At 42.3% G+C, this 17,530-nt stretch overlaps 1 protein-coding gene across 4 annotated transcripts in view; it reads left to right on the plus strand.

The window, feature by feature from the left end:
* Nucleotides 1-17,530, plus strand: part of MAP2K5 (mitogen-activated protein kinase kinase 5) — a 138,751-nt gene that overhangs the window by 50,310 nt on the left and 70,911 nt on the right. For all 4 annotated transcript variants that reach the window (XM_054077134.1, XM_054077135.1, XM_054077136.1 and 1 more), the window contains exons 12-14: nucleotides 1,740-1,801; nucleotides 8,303-8,351; nucleotides 16,912-16,985. In XM_054077134.1, coding sequence (XP_053933109.1) covers nucleotides 1,740-1,801; nucleotides 8,303-8,351; nucleotides 16,912-16,985 — 185 coding nt within the window. The remainder of the gene's footprint in view (nucleotides 1-1,739; nucleotides 1,802-8,302; nucleotides 8,352-16,911; nucleotides 16,986-17,530) is intronic.

Below are 17,530 nucleotides of genomic sequence, written 5' to 3' on the forward strand. Positions count from 1 at the left end.
ATGGACATAAATGCTTGCAGTTCTGAATTCTTGTTTGAAAATATTTAAACCTTTAGGGCATGCATCCCTCATGATGTTGCACAATGACGGTGTTTACTGACCATGCACAAATTACTTGGAATTATGCTGGGGATGACCTCTGCTCTGCCTCATGTTGTGCTCTCCTTCTGGCAGAAAGCAACAGCAATCATTTAAAGGAAGAACAAAATGCAAATAAAGGGACCTTGCCATTTTTTTTTCCCAGACCTTTAATTTTGATGTGTAAAGGTGCAGGTAAAGATAAGAAAAATCACTTTCTCATCCTGCAGATGGAGAGCTTTAACCTTGACAAAATTTTAGCCCTTTTCACTGTTGTAGGCAAGTTTGGAGTATTTCCTGAATCCCTACCCGGTGCTATCCTGTACCATATTACAAAACATAGGCATTTTCTTTATGAATTCCGTGGATAGAGGTGGATCTGCCTCTTTTGGGATGCTCATGACGTAGGGATACACGTAAGGAGAAGGTGCACAGGTAGTAACATCCTGATGCGTTCTTGGCACTGCAAGCAGGAAAAAGCCGAGTAACTCCAGGTCTGCAAATACCAAAACACTGAGATTCAACTGACCTGGATCAGCCTCCTACCTTCCAGTTGATCTTGAGGATCAACAGAGTGTGAAATGAGGCTTTCTAATGATCTTCTTGTAAATAAAGATGGTGAAACGCACTACTGCCTGTTAGTTGTGTAGTTGCGTCTTTTCCTTGAAACTGCTGAACACCCACTAAATTCCTGTTAAAAGCAGCGAAAGGTGCAGATTGTCAGACTATACCTGGTTGTCCACGCAGAGAGGCGAGAGCTAATATTATATATTTGGATTTGGAAGTGCCATCCACTACAGAGTATTTTCTCCATTGAAAAATCACAGATTTCTCTGATTGTTTGCATAAAGGTCCAGTCCTTCACGTCTCAAACAGCACTGCCTTTAGTGACATCTGTAATAGCCGAGCTTTGCAGTTTGGGGTATGAAAATTAGTCTTTTTTTGTCCAGAATTTAAGGCTATGTTATAAGCGTTAACAGGAACCACCTGCCATGTGATTGCCTTCTGTGAAGCTTTTGTAACAAGCAGTAGATATCTGTGATGCTACATCCTCTTGTTTCCTTTAAGTAGCACTTACATTTACTTTCAAAACTGAAATTCATTATAATCCACAGGCAGGGTGGACAATATAAGTTGAGTAATTAAACTTAATGAACGAGTAATAGTTTCAGTGACCTGGAATCAGAGCAACATTAGCAAAGAAAAATGTACTGTATTTCTGACAGAGATACCAATTTCTATAGAGATGAGGAGGAAAAGGGGGAACCCAAATCATGGAATCAGTATATTATAAATAGGAAGTATTGTTTAATAAAGGCTGAAGACTGGAATAAAGACATTATGACTTCCGTGGATTGCAGTGTGTCAGAATAAATGGGGTTTAGATTTAAAAAATGGACCTTAGGCAAAGTACAAGGTGTAGTTTTCTTAATTACTAAGTATTGGCCTAACTCTTTTCCTGCTGGTGGCACCAGTAAAATCCGTGTGCTACACTGAGAACAGAGCTGGATTGGTGCTGATCCGTTATTTCTGCCACAGTTATTGTTACATCATTGGTGGTGTTTTTATTAATAACCAAGGCCTGGAAAGCCCCTGTGACTTCAAATCTAGGGCAGTATTTCATTTTGCATTACCTAAGCATGTTTTGTTTGTCTCTGCAGGGGGTTCTTTGGATGTTTATAGAAAAATTCCGGAACACGTACTCGGAAGAATAGCAGTAGCTGTAAGTACTTCTTTATTTTTTGTCTTTCAGTTTTTGAGGTGCATATAATGCGTCCATGATAGGAGTGCACCCATCATCCCCTGGGACACTGAGCCATCTCCAGGACCCCTGTGTAAAACGGGGAGTCCTTCCTATCTCATCCTTGTCCTGTGTGCACAAGGGCACTGGGGTTAAGGAAGCCTTCCTTTTGAGTGACTGACACACGAGTTCCCAGAGGCTCAAGAAATGTACAAGAATGATAATTTGAATAGGATAAAAAAGAAAATCATGAATTTGCTAGAGAACTGTGTGGTCATGTTTCTTCATTCAACTCTTGTAGGACGGAGCAGTCCTTTTAATCATCTTTATTGAGCCTTTAAGTCCTTCTGTGCTATGTGGTTCCTTTAAAAAGTGATTCAGAAGCCCTGTCCTGGCCCTTACGGTGATCCCTTGTCTGCTGATTCTGTGTGATTTTCACTCCAAGTGTCCTCACACCAAACAAAGTAACGCAATCAGATTTGCTTCCCAGGCTGAAAAAGGAAGTCAGTTCTTTTTATCAAAATGCAACGGCAGAACACATCTGCTGTTCTTCCTCTGTGGCAGATGTATTCCATAAGGCAAATGAGGAGCATGGTGAAGAGTTGGTTTGGCAGGAGCCAGTGCTGAGGAAGGCTGCGTGGGGACAGGCTGCTCTCTCACCCCTGTTCTGGGACCCTTCACGTGAGCGAGTGTGGCTGATGACCTGACAGTCATTTTAGGGGTGATGAGCAGGGAGCTTTGCCGTGATTTAAGCAGACCGAGTGGTCCCTATTTCCTGCTCTTGTTGGTAGCACGGTGTTGACGGTGGCATCCTTAGGGCACGTCCTAGCCCATCATTGTGTCTCAGCAGCGTTCGGTGACTGCATTGCTGGAAATTCACTGGCCGTGACTGAAAGCTCAAATTACAGAACAACAACAAAAAATGGGGAAAAAAAGGTTCCGTATTTTGCTAGAGCTGAACACGGGGTAAATGACCAATGGCTGAGTGGATCTCACAAGGGAGAGAGATACTGCTAAACAATTGCTAAATATAAGGAATACTTTGATAACTTAAGCACTTTAAAGCATAACAAAGTTATTCTATCATGTGCCATTTAATTAAGTGCTGGGTTTTCACATTCATTATACATCAAGCTGACAATTTAAATCCTTTAATCCAACACAGGCAGCTATTTAGTCTCTGTTCATTGTAATTCACAGCTCTACTTTCTCTTAATTTGTGTGGCCTGCCCAGGGTGATGAACATCCTTCTCTGATGCTGTTTCCTCTAAGTAGCTTCAAATCTGCTCATTATATAGCCTGGCAGTTTCATAGGGAATTTGAATGCTTTTCACCTTTAGTTCAGAGTAAAAACGTTTCATCTCTTCTTCCCTATGGACCAATGAATGATAAGCTGTGCACAGTGTCCTTATATTCCTGATCCTAAGTAGTGTAATCCATATGTGTAGTGTAATAATACTGGGATGGGCCTTCAAGCAGTTCTTCAGGTGCTTATTCCTTCTCCTCACTTCATGTTGGGCACCTAATTCACCCAGACTAACTTATCTTATCATTCTCTGACTTGCTTTTGTCTCTCTCCAGCCCACTTGGCTTGGTATTCTGCAGATGTTCTCTTCCTGTTTCTCACTTATCCATAATGGTGATGCTTCAACTCCATCTTTTATGTCTTGATATATATCTTTTGGTTCACCTGCAGGGTCATCTCTTTACAAATCTGTTAGTTAGTGAGCGTGACTCCCTGACATGGATGGTGAGCTGAGACTTCACTTTTTCTACTTATTTTATTTGCTGCTTTAGCAACCTGGCCTGAGCCCACTGCAGTGCGAGGGGTCAGTGAAGAGGTGAACAAAGGAGCAGGTGACTTCAGAGAAGGAGCTCGTCCCTTTCTCCTCATCTCTGTAACAGAAGGTGTGCGCCGAGGCTGAACCAGCACTGGCAGCGTGCTCTGCTCTGGTGCTGGATTTTTGCTCAGTTGGCATAGTAGCCTTGTTGGAAGGAGGCAATGAGAGCCTTTGTTTTCTCTAGAATATATCAGTGGCAGCAGGAATGGCTCCTTTAAGCCTTCACAAGTGGCAACTCTGCACCTTGGTGCCGTTTCAGCAGAGCCCAGCAGTGCATTCTGTGGGTTGGGGAACCTTTTTGCCAGGTACTGTACTCGGACACCATAATCCCCACACTGGACAGCTTGGGAAGATTACCCATAGGCTGGAGGATTTCTCTTTGTGTACTGATGAGGAGAATGTAAAGCGAAAGCTGGAGCTTGCACGCATGGATTCTGTGGACAAAACCTGGGGCTTCTGCAGTCTCTTTTTTTTCCGAGGCTGTGTGTTTTCTTTCTAACTGCCTTGCACCACTTGCACAGAGTCGTTTGTCTTTTATTATCCCAAGACCTGTACAATGCATGCTTAATAATACATGTTACCTGCACGTACATTAATTAAGAATACCCTTTTGTTATATTTGTAGAAGTTTTTAAGTGAAACCATTTCCAGAGGAAAATGATGCAGGCATCTATAGACGTTTAGCTGCATTCCTCTCACTCTGACCTGACGGTTATCTTGCTGCCTTTCTTGTTATATGAATATAATCGCTGTGAAAAGCAGTGGGCTGACAACCTGTAAAAACCATTGTCCTACTCACAGCAGTGAGCATGATAGGGGCAGGAAATTCCAACTGGTCTGGGATAAGACCTGTCTGCTCTGTACGATGTGGCAAAGGGAGGACATTACCCCTGCGCTGCACTTGCTCAGTTAGACACTAACATGTACGTGTGGTCATTTCCTTGCACTCTTTCGTCTCCACAGTCTGGGGCTGACCTCCCTGAGAGACATCCCTTTCTTCACAGACCTGGCTTTTTGTAGCCAAAGAGATAGGGTGGTGCTGCTACTCATTTTCTTGGAATATTGCTATAAATACTTCCCAGGTACTGCAATGCACTGCTTGATGGGCATGAATGGTACCTGCTTTCTCATACCCTCCCAACTGCCCTTTCTCATAATTTGGCAGAAACCAGAGGAGAGTTTTGTCTGCTGAGACAATAATTTTCTGACCATAACTACTGCTACGGTATTTTTTCTGATGTGAACCCTTCCCTGCTGAGAAGCAGGCTGGATATCGGAGCCATGGAGCATGTACATAGTATGCCCTCACATTCTTTTGTGTTCTTGTTAAGCATTTCATATCGAAGAAGTGATCGCCATTAATTGTGATGAACAATCAGCTTTCAAGCTGAAAGAGCAGGAACACATTGCAAGTGCAACACTCAACTCTCAGTTGTTTTTTTGAGGAAATGGAGGGAGGTTTGAGGCTGAAAGAGAGGATGCTGAAAATAAAGCAAGGCAGTGAAAAGAAAGCCTTTAAGAAGGAAAGTGTTTGCCAGGGCTTGGAGAGAACCATTTGTTTCTCAGGGGCAAGATAAGATGGTGAGAGAGAGGTGTGGTCCCCAAGAAGCTGAGGGGATCTCTGTGTTCATCGTAAAATTCGTTCTAGTTGCCCCTATGAGACAGTGTCAATAAGCAGGGGAGATCTCTCTTCTTCCTTGTGTTCTTTATTTGTGCGAAGGGCCAGTGTGTTTTTTCCAAAGGAAAAGCATCTCTTGGGAACTCCAAAGTGATGTTGTGGCCACTCCTGTTTTCATACTGATGTGTACTTACTTGAGTCTGCCAATGTGAAATCTGTTCTACCTTTGCTTGCCACTTCACGCATTTGTTTTCCCTTCAATTTCTGAAGCAGTGACATTGTGCACTGTATTTTGAGTGCTAATGTTGATTGAAGTTCTCCCTGAAAGGATGTGCACTTGAACTGACAAGAGAGTGAGTGATTGACAGCAGGTAGAAGTACTTTTTGTGTCAAGGCTTTGTCAAGTCATTGTTGTAAAACCTACTTTACTGAATACCGGTAATGCCTGCTAGGTGTTCAATCAAAAGATACTCTTCTTCCAGCACCATTTTAGAATAATATTTAATGCTTAAGAGTCCTTCCCTAAGAGGCAAATGCAAGGGAAGTGAATAACGGTGCTTTAGACTGCCTTGGTCCATCTGGGAGGCTCCAGTGTGCATATTTGCAGCCCAGAATAAATGGAAAACTCATTTCATTCCTTGGTACGGTGATGCTGAGAGAATCTGTACGTGGGGGTCTTTTATAACTGCTTATTGAGCCCATGCTCTATGATGAAGGTGTTTAATAACTCCCAGCTGTTGATTTATTTGTAGGAAACGTTTCTTTTTTTTTTTCTATTAATTCATACTTTCAAATAATTTCAATAATTTTATAATTACGTTAATTATTTTCAGTAGTCTAAATATATGTTTAATAGTCAAAGAAGATGTATATTCTCAAAATCCCCTTCACCGCTGGAGTAAGCCTGAAATGTTGCCCTCCTTTTCTTTATTTTTGCGTCAATACTTTTTGTGCTTCTTCTTATGTCAAAGTGCTGTGTAAGTAGAATTCCCTTTTGCTTTTGGAAAGGCTAACATGAACAAGGCCACGCAACTGGGCATGCAGACTTTGACTCAGGCCTTTTGTTACAGGTAATCACCATCTGAGACTGTGCGATCATTTGGTACAGAGTTTAACACTGAGAAACTGCCTCCTACAGCAATTTACTGGGGATCTGGGATCATTATTTGCTTTACAAAAGAGATTCAGATTCTACTGACATTGGTTTTGGTTAAAGAATAAATGTTAAAATCAGTTTTTAGTCTAATAGCTTGGCTGAAAATCACTCTGCTTTCATATTTTTAGCATTTCTGCTTGGTCACAGCAGCAAATAATTTCATTTCATTCTACTTGGACAACAGAAAGAATGTAATTGTTTTGCCTGAAAAACTCATACAACTTTGTGAACGTTGGAAATGCTTTATTATTCTGGAGATGCACAAAGAGGGCGTCTCAGGAAAATGAATAGAATGTCATCTCACAGATGGAAACTTTGTAAAAAAGCTTTGCTCTATTAAAAACACTGACTGAGACGGCAGGGGTGGCTTGGGTAAAAGTACGCAATAGTAAAAATACATTTATTGAGTCAGTAGTTCTGTGAGCTTGGAAAAGTAGTAAATCTAGGGGAAAAATTACAATGTTAAAAATGCAAGAAGTATTGGGGTTTAATTACTTTACAGAAACAAACCTGCAGAGAGGATAACTTGTAATATCCAACTGTTTTGTTAGTGAGGTGGCTGAATAGCTTGTTTAGTTTGGGGCTTTTGTATTGCATATGGAAAATAGAACAGCACTTGGATCCAGCGGTGCTCTTACAACTTCTGGAAGAGCCTTTTGCACACATTTGTTGCAAGGAGGTGTCGTAGGTGCTTGTTTTGGGAAATATAGTGGGGAAGTGGCTGAAGTCACTTGGTCTGTTCAGCCTGGAGGAGACTGAGGGGAGACCTCGTCGCAGTCTACAGCTTCCTCACAAGGAGAGGAGCAGGCGCTGAGCTCTTCTCTGTGGTGACCAGTGACAGGACCCAAGAGAATGGCAGGAAGATGTGCCAGGGGAAGGTTAGGTTGGACATTAGGAACAGACTCTTCATCCAAAGGGTGGTGGAGCCCTGGAACGGCTTACCAGGGAAGCAGTCACTGTGCTAAGCTTGACAATATTCCAGAAGCATTTGGGCAACGCCCACAGACACACGATGTGAATGTCAAGGTTGTCCTATGCAAGGACAGGAGTTGGCCTCGATGATCCTAGTGGGTCTCTTCCAGCTCAGGTCATTCTATGAAGTGCATATCGTAGGAATTGTCATTAAAATGCTTTTTGTACCTAAGGCACTCGAATGTCGTGCTGGAGTGACAGGTTTGTACATTTGGTTTTAACAGTCTAGCTCGTGGAAGGAGCGGATTCTGGAATAGCAGGCCAAAGTCTACACTGAAGCTTATCTTTTAGAGGCTATGGATACAGTAAGGCTCACATTTTAAAGGCTATGAATACAGTAGGGCTCATATTTGGTCCAGGAGGACTAATGTGAAAAGTAAGATGATTTGCGTGGTTCAAGAAGAAATGTTCAACATTTGCATTAAGTAAAAGCATGGGAAGTAAGGGAGGAAGAAGTATGGATGCACCAAGTGGAAAGAAAGGGAAAGGGAGGGTGAAGTGGAGGAGTCTATCAGAGCTATTATTTGCTGGCCTCTAATTTCACTGAGTTGCACTTGCTGCAAGAAGACAAATCGTGATGCTTTTTGTCTTTCATGATTTTTCACAGCCCAGCAAAGATAGATGAATCAAAATCACATTGAAATACATAAAGGGATTCAGTATAAGCTCTGCTTGCTTCAGCTTACTGATCCTGGGAAGAAGCTTACCCTTGTTCCTAAAGAACCTGTTGCCAGTCCTGCAGTCTGTAGGAAGGGATGCTTTCTCTCCCCTTTTCCTGGTCCTGGCTCCATTATTCATTGGAATTTGTGTCTTTAGTGACTTGCACTAGCTGAGATGTGTAGTGTTTCTCAACACGAATCTCTAATATGTGGTATTGCTTTTTCTTTTTAACTCAGGTTGTGAAAGGCCTTACCTATTTATGGAGTCTGAAGATTTTACACAGAGGTGAGTAACAGATGCTTTCTGTTTTCCACTGAAATACCATATTTTTTTATTTTAACAACACTTTCTACAGATACAGTAGATCATACCAACATCTGCTTTGATTCCAGTGGAGTAATGCAGAATGAATCTTATTCACTAGCCTTGCAGATTTTCTGATAAAATATTTTTACTGCTGTTCTCTTTTATTGTCCTCTTTCTGCCTCTCCGAAGGAAAAGATGGAAGAAAGAAATTAATTTTATAGAGATTTAGATGCTTAGGGTTACAAACAGGTGGCTGGTGCAAAAATCAGCAAGGAAAATTGAATCTTTGACTAGTGTTGAAAATGAAAGATAAATAATGAACTTTCATAAGCATTTCAGAAATCTCATGTGATGGCCCCAAGCGCTACTAGAGCCAGATATCTCAAATGGTAGCCCTCTGTCCTCTAACGTGGTCATGAATAGTTAAAGAAACTTTAAACTTGCTTGGACATAAGCTATTTTGGGATTTTGCTGTTTGTTCTCCTTCCTGAAGCCAATATGTAATTTTTTAAACTTATATATTTCTTGCTTTTTAATATTGTTACATGGGGTTAAAAATTTACCTATTTTGGTAAGTTCAGATATACTACAGCTTTCAAAACAATGTCAGCTCTGGATACAGTGGAAGGTGCTGTTTAAAGAACAAAGAAGCTCTTCTCCCTACACCACCACCCCCTAAAAAAAAAAAGAAGAAAAAGAAACTCATTACATTTATAATGTTTCTAAAGTGTCTGAAAGTAACTGCTCTGGTTCCTAATGTTGCTAACAAAACTGTTTAATTTAACCCATCTGCTCACTCAGCCCGTGTGCACAGTTGGAGCGTGCAGTAACCGACATCATTTGTGATTGAAAGAGAAGTGTAAAGTAGAGAGGTAGGAAATTTTAAGTTGCAAACCAAATAGGTAAGAGTGTTCCTTCTGGGATATCTGGTTTTGGAGTGGCTGAGAAGGAGACGTGAGGCTCTGGTGCGGTAAGGAGCAATGCCTGAGTTAGGTACCCAGCGTCTGGTGTGATAGTTGGATGCCTCTGGAGAGTCAAACAGGAATCTGTGTGTGGAGTGGGGAGAACAAGTTGATAGGAAACATGAATTCCCAGTACGTATTGAGGTTCTGCCCCTCCTTGAAGCTTTGGCTCAAGCTGTCTTCAGGCTTTCGTGGAGAGTTTGTGGTGGAGGAGTGGATTGATCCTTCCTTTGTGCAACGGCCCTGCGAGCAGCTGTGCAAGAGGACATCAGCTTCAATTTCTCTCTGGTCTCAAAGCATCTCCTTCCTAGGAGATCACTCTGATGGGAGGGCCCAGGCTTTTTCCTCCGGAAAAGTGAGTAGAGATCAAGTAAGGACCTGGCTTTGTTACTACCAGTGAGAGGGTGAGCGAAATGCTAAGGCTGCTGGCGTGTTTGACCCTAGGCTGTCACTGGATTAAAAGAACAGAAATAACCCAGAGTCCATGACCAACTCGGTGCAGATGCAGGTTACCAGGGAGGCTTCATTTCTGATGATGGTTTAAACATTTCACCTACTAGCCTGAATGCTGCTGGATGCAGAGATTTATCAACTCCATCCGCTCGCAGCAAGAGGATGAACAGTCTCAATAGCAACGCTGCCACAGCAATTGAGAGAGTAAATATAAAAGGAAAGGCAGCTGGAACATCCATGGCTTGGTATCGCTCAGAATTGGCTACACAGACTTTGCCACACTTCTCTAACACTCAAAAAGAAAAAAGTAGATTTAAAATTCTATTCCTATTTATTTTTTTAATTAAAGATTCTGGCCACCTCCTGAAAGTAGTTGGCAGAGAGCATTGTGGTCAGGCATAAATACTCTAAATTTAATGTTTTCTCCTGCTGCTGTAAATTTATAACCTGGGTCTGCTTTTCACTTTGCCAGTAAAACCCAGTCTCTCTTCTGCGTGGGTTTCATTGCCTTGATTGAAGAGTAGCTTTGAGTTTTGGATGAATTATATGTGGTCCTTGCTATGGTCAAAAGAAAAGTACATTTTTTCATTGCATTTTAGATTTTTCTGGTCTTGGTCTGTTGGCTGGATTGACCGAGGTGAGAACAGCTCTGTGGACTGGCACAAAGGGCAGAACTAGCATTCCAGGGTCCAGCAGAGTTTCCTTGGGATTGTTTTTCAGTATCGCTCTGTACCGATTTTTAAGACACAGAACAAGTCTTATGGGGAGCAGCTGAGGGGACTGGGTCTGTTTAGCCTGAAGAAAAGGAGGCTGAGGGGAGACCTTGTCACTGTCTACAGCTGCCTGAAAGGAGGTTGTAGCAAGGTGGGTGCTGGTCTCTTCTCTCCAGTGACAGGTGATAGGATGAGAGGGAACAGCCTCAAGTTGTGCCAGGGGAGGTTCAGATTAGACAGGAAAAATTTCTTCCCAGAAAGGGTTCTCGGGCGCTGGCAGAGGCTGCCCAGGGAGGGGTTAAGTCCCCATCCCTGGAGGAATTTAAAACCCAGGTAGATGAAGTGCTTGGGGATTTGGTTTAGTAGTGGACAGGCAAGGTTGGACTCAATGATCTTAAAGGTCTTTTCCAACCAAGCAATTCTATATGTATTTCTATATCTATGATGTTAAAAATGGATTCAGAGTAATGCAGTGCAAGGAAGGTGCCTGCTTCTCATAGTGTGCAGCTGTCTGCTGGTTTTAATGCATCAAAGGTAAACGAAAGAGAATTTAACCCTGACTGCCTTGCTGTCGCATATAAAGCAGACCATGCCAAAAGCCCAGGTAGGCTAAGAAGTCAAGAACTTCCACCGTGGTGATAACTAAGGAGAAGAAGCAATCATCGTCAAGAAGCTGTGCAGCGCAGTGCAGCAGCCGACAGTTTGTGACTAGAGCCTGGATTAAAGCAAAGGAAACAAACAATGAGCAAGTCTTTTATTCCAGATCAGACATTTCAGCAAATATTACAGCTTAACTTCAAAACAAACCTTGCAACTAATGAGGTGATAGCCGTGCATATTAATAAACCCAAAGCTGTAGTCGTAGTCATCACACCCACATCAAACGTAAACATAAGATTAACACCTACACCACTTCTTTGGAAGATGTGAGAATGTCCCAATGATAAGTGTGCTCTTTTCCCCAGAGGATAAGAAGTAGAAATGGAAGGGTAATGAGAAATTAACTTAGATTTAAAACAGAATTAGCAATTAAACAAGTCTAATCATGTACAAAGTCAAAGTTTGTATAAAGACAAACCAAAATCTGTTAAGTTCAAGAATAAGTATAGACCGTATGCATTTTATCTCATATGTTTTTTTCTGTTCACACCTCCTTATTAAAAAAGATGTAGGAAATAAATGTTACCCACTTGTGTTTAATTGTACTGATCCATATTAGCATGCGTGACTGGGTACTGGGGACCAGTATAGATTGCATGCTTTGGGGACCTTGGTTTCTGATGAGGTTTTGAATGTGTGTCGAAGTTTTGGAAGCGTTTTCTGATTTGTGATGTTTGAAGTGGAACAGAGGTGATGATCTGGACATCCTCCTGGACTGTGCGTTGGTTTGGTGGCTGTCTACAGCAGAAGGGAGGTTTGTCCATCTCTTTTCCATGGGATATTTCCACAAAAGAATATTCAGATCCTCTTTGTTTTGACAGCAGCCCTCAGAGCTGTGAAGTGCTGATCAGTAGGGGCAGCCACTGTTGTAGTCTGAATGAAGAGCATTCCCATCTTCTCAGCAGCACCTGTGGTTTGCTGATGGTTCCACCAGAGGCATCCAGAGCAGCGTGTTTGACTCCCCCTGTCCACTTTGTAGCTTTGTGAGAAGTAATCAGCATTACTGCCGCCTAGGATGAGGGGGAATGGTTTTAAGCTGAAGGAGAGGAGATTCAGATTAGATATTAGGAAGAAATTTGCTACTGTGACGGTGGTGAGGCATTGGTACACATTGTCCGCTTGCCCCTATTGAATTTCATCTTACTTATTCAATCTGACTTTCCAGCTTGTGAAGATCCCTTTGAATTCTAGGTCCCATCCTTCGGTGCACTTGCTGTCCCTCCCAGACTGGCATTATCTGCACATGTGGACTCGATGATCTTATGGTCTTTTTCAGCCTAAATGATTCTATGATTTAATAACATGGATTATCACGTTATTATCTGTTCCTTATCAGGGAGCGCAGAGATGGGATGAGGGGGAATGGTTTTCAGCTGAAAGAGGGGTAATTTAGCTTAGAGATTGGGAAGAAATTTATTACTGGGCAGGTGGGGAGGCCCTGGCCCAAGTTGCTCAGGGATGCTGTGGCTGCCCCATCCCAGGAGGGGTTCAAGGCCAGATTAGATGGGGCTTCAAGCAACTGATCCAGCAGATGGTGTCCCTGCCCATGGCAGGGTGTTGGAACTGGATGGTCTTTAAGTTCCCTTCCAACCCAAACCATACTGTTCTATGATAATGAAGCACAAACAAAAAGGCTAGCATGTGTATGGATACATACACATACTTAGATCTATATAAGTATCATTAAACATCTACATGCGTGCTCATGGACCACTTAGGCTTATTTAAAAAAAAAAATAATTCGGGACTGCAAAAACATGCTGATGAGGTTGTTAGCAGGAAAATATTTTCATTCTTCCAGCAGCTTCACGTAAACAGGAACATTCTGTGAGCTGTCTGCAGCTAAAATTGTGCTTTTTCATCTCCCATCTCCCTTGAACCTGGCATATTGCGGGTTTATATTTTTAAAAGGAAAAGTCAAGAGACAGCTTTTAAAAATCTGAGTGGGTTTTTTTCCCCACAATCATTAATCTCTTTGCTTTTCAATGAAATGAGATGAGTGAAATGTTTGGTGTTCAAAAAGCTGAACCTCTGACAGTTCTATTTACTGGTGAGTAAGAGCTTGGAGGTCCCATTTATTTGCAGAGAGGTGAAACAACTTAGGCAGATATATCATAACGTGGACTTGTTCATCCTCTGTAATGATGCTTCATAGAAATCATTTGTATTAAGCAAGCACTGGTAATGGGAGCATAATGACCCCTTTTGGCTCTTGTTTAAATTCTTTCACTTCTAAACAGTAATATTAATCACAGGCAGATGGTGCAGAACATTATTTATGCACATTTGTTTTCCAAAACCAAAAAATGTTTAACCCATTAACTGAAGCGGTTTGTGAAACAAAAAGGCTAATTTACTGATTGGGTGATTTTTATCCCCACTTTCCATATGAGATCTTTGGTGAAGTGACATTTTTGTCTAGGATTGTCACTTCCTTATTTTTTTTTTTTGAGGAAACTAACACAGCTGTTGGAATTCATAGTAAATATTGGCTAAATCCTTAATTTCTGATGCTATTTAAATTGTGCTGCAAGGACAGATAGTGTTTCTTCCTAGCAGTGCCTATTTGGCTGCACTGGTTTGGTTTGCCCCTTGCTCATGAAAGTCCTCAACGTGCATAGACTTCCTTCCTTTATGGACTGATTGCCAATTGCTTTTTTTCTTTTAGGATTTTCTTTCTTAAGTTTTGTTTGTGGAAGGATTTCAGGATCAAGCAACGCTTAATGAATGACAGATGTTTTTTTAATTACATCAACTTACTGTCACATCCCACTTGGTAGGAGGGAAGGGGAGCCAGGGTCTGCCTGGTGCAACAAGGTGAGGGCTGGGTAGAGCCATGGCTCTTCCTTGGTGGGAGCTGGGCAGCCCTGGTGGGACAGGGGACAGATGTAGCGCAGTGTTTTTCTCTGGTGGAGCGTGTAAGGGAGCAAGAACTTGTGGGCTGCACCTGGAGAACATCCTGCCTCTTCCTCTGACCTCATGACGTGATTGAGTCCTTACAGAAAGAAAATTTGGCTACGTGTGTTGCCTCATCACTTGCTATGAGGTCATAGCATTTCACACTTAGAGCTTCCTTTTGCCTTCCCAGATCCTTCACTCGTCATAAAAGGATTTTTTTCTCTGTTAAAAAGCAATGCATTTGGTCCTGTCCTGCTCCCACAAACGTATTGCCAGCTGTTCTGCACCAAAATATTTCTCCTGTCTGTTTGTTTATGAATTATCTTTGTTACATCCTTTACATTTAAGAACAAGAGGCTCCTGTTATATGTAGTTTTCTTTTTTAAAGTGCTAGTTCTGTAAGCAGCTGGATTGGTGTGAAATGTCCGTGTTTGCTGCCCGTGTTGTTGTCGCAGCTGTTTGGTTCGTTACAATTCAGCGCAAGCCTAGTGACGAGGTAGCTCTGTGGGCTGCCATATTTTTAGAAAGAAGGTTAAACAGGATTACGGTGCAACTGATTGTTCTCCTCAGGATTTGGGATAGAGCCTGCTGATGTCCTCGCATGTCTTGTTAGATTTAGCAAAGTCACTAGACACTGGAGAGGAAGGTGCTGCTCAGCAGGTTGCCATCAGCAGCAAGTATTTGAGTCTTCCTGAAGTTTCAGTTAGAAAATGTATTCCTAAAATCTTGGGAAGTGTGTCGGAGATTTGGGGACTGTGTGGATTGCTGTGTTGCAGTGTTTTGTCTCATGACCGGAGGTAAATATGTCAAAAATGCAGCATACGGATTGAATTCCTAAAGGTGAAATGAAGATCAGGATACACAAATTGAGTCTCTCGGTGCTGTAACAGAGTGGAGACACTTCTGACTGATTTTCCTTTTGGCTTTAACAGGAAATAGCAAAATGCAGTGATATTGGTACCCGCCTTGAAGCATCCAGATAGCTGTGTAACATGCTGTTGAATACTCCCCTTCCATACACTGGAGTTTTAGCTCAAATATAGGAAAGCTTTTAATCAGTTTGTTAATTGAGGTTATACATTTCTACATTACAGAGACAAATTAAGCAAGCTACTGTGGCTCCAGAAAACATCTGCTAAACAAAGGCAAACTTAACGATAAACAAAATTAGGTTCTTTTCCAGTTGGGTTTCATCCATCTGCACCCAATGAGTGTTCACTCCTAAAGAAGGCAAAGATACAAGCTATTGCTTTTAATTCATTTTGACAGAAGAAAGCAGTGATTAGGCAAAGCCACTGTGCTCTAATCTTCCCCAGTTTAAGCCAGGCCATAATGTGCACATTATGCTTTCGGAATGGCATCCGTGGAACAGAAAGATGCTCAATGTTTCCTGCGCTGCAGTCGGGTTGGATGTTCAGCAGTTTATTCCTACATCGCTTTTACAGTATGCGACTTCTTTTGACATCGGAGGGGGGTCGGCATTAAGATCTTGGCACTGACAATCTGGCTTTACAATGTACATTGATGTTTTATTTGCTGGAGCAGGATTAGTAATCATTTCAAGGCGTTGCTGGCGGTTAACCTCTGTAAAAGCTCTGAAACGCTGGGGCTGGAGCCGTTTTATGCAGTAGAAGCCATGGAGGTGGAAGCCAGTAGTTTTGAATAATGATGTGCACAACAGCAAAGCTGCACCGTGCATATTCCTAGGGCAGCAGGAGACTCTGGTGTGATTGTGTGGTTGTGCTTTGCCTGTATTCCTATATGGAGGTGTTTGTATGGGATCCTTTGTAATTTTTATGGACTATTAAATTCTGCCCTTGTCACTACCAGGAATTAAGCAAGGGCTGGTAGAGCAGCAGGAGGCAGGGTTAATTGCAGTGTCAAGAGTGCAAAGTCGCAGAGCTGGGATGAACCTTAAAAGGTCAGCCAGGCTATCCCTTGATAGGAAAACAGCCTTCACTGTTTGTGCCATTGCTGGTGGCTTGTTCCTGAATTGCCCAGTGATGGAGTTTGTTCTCTTTCTCATTTCCACTTTGTGCTGTATCTGCAGATCCTTTTCTGCAGACCTGCTTCCATCCTGCACTCTAGGAGTTGTTTAATCCCATATTTATGCAGTTGAATAATGCCTATCTAAATGTAGTGCTTCCAACTTGCCCATCTTTAATTTCATTTTATTTATTCAGTCTGATTTCCCAACTTCTAAAGATCCCTTTGAATTCTAGGTCCCATACTCCAGTGCACTTGCTGTCCCTCCCAGCCTGACATTATCTGCAGTCTGGGACTCAATGATCCAATGGTCTTTTCCACTCTAAATGATTCTATGATTTAACAACATGGATTATCATGTTAGTAAACATGGATTATCATGCTATTATGGGTTCTTTATCAGGGAGTGCAGGGATAGGATGAGGGGAAACGGCTTTAACTGAAAGAGAAGAGTTTCGTTTAGAGATTGGGAAGAAATTTGTTACTGGTCAGGTGAGGAGGTCCTGGCCCACGTTGCCCAGGGAAGCTGTGGCTGCCCCATCCCTGGAGGGGTTCAAGGCCAGGTAGGATGGGGCTTCAAGCAGCTGATCCAGCAGGAGGTGTCCCTGCCCATGGCAGGGGGGTGGAACTGGATGGGCTTTAAGTTCCCTTCCAACCCAAACCATCTATGAGTCTATGATCAGTAGTTGAGGGGCACAGATGCGATATCATCTGTGCTACTGACTGTTACAAGTCAGAGGCTGCATTTGAAATACATCTTTGAAATATGTCCCATGCAAATCTGTCATTCCAATATTTGTGACCATCTCTGTATATATGATGCGTCTCTAAGATAACAGATTAAATCCAGTTTTGTTCCCTCAACAGATGTGAAGCCGTCTAATATGTTGGTGAACACACGAGGCCAGGTGAAGCTGTGTGACTTTGGGGTTAGCACGCAGGTAATTCCCCCTGTGATGATCTGCTCACACTCTTTCTAGTGTCCAAATCACCTGGCTGACAGACAAACAGCCCCACGGCAAGCTCCCCTCTGCTGGGACGGCCCTATTCATTTTTAATCTCTGGGCGACTTTTCTTCATCTGAATATGATTGTTCATTGTTTAATGACAGTAAAAACTGCTGATATTGTAATTACTACTTACGAATAGCAAACTTCATTGATATGCAGCTTTGATATGAAAGCGTTTTGGCCAGACAAAAGGGAGGGCAGAACGAGAGATGTGTCTGGGGAGCCCAACTGGCCCACAATAAAAATTAATATTGAGAGTAACAATAGTGGTGGGCTTTTACAATGTGCAGCACAAATTTTAATTAATTTCCATTTTGGGCCTCCCTGGAGAACTTCTCTGAGAGTGACCCATGAGCTTGCTGTGATGTTGATTTGAATTTCAGCACCTTTACTCTCAGCCAAACACGAAGACCAAAGAGAAGGTCAGCCTTGTATTATAAGTTGTCAAAGTCTGTTGTCCCTCCAGCGTATTTAGT

Source organism: Cuculus canorus, chromosome 12 (assembly GCF_017976375.1).
Source record: "Cuculus canorus isolate bCucCan1 chromosome 12, bCucCan1.pri, whole genome shotgun sequence".
Taxonomy (NCBI): Eukaryota; Metazoa; Chordata; class Aves; order Cuculiformes; family Cuculidae; genus Cuculus; species Cuculus canorus.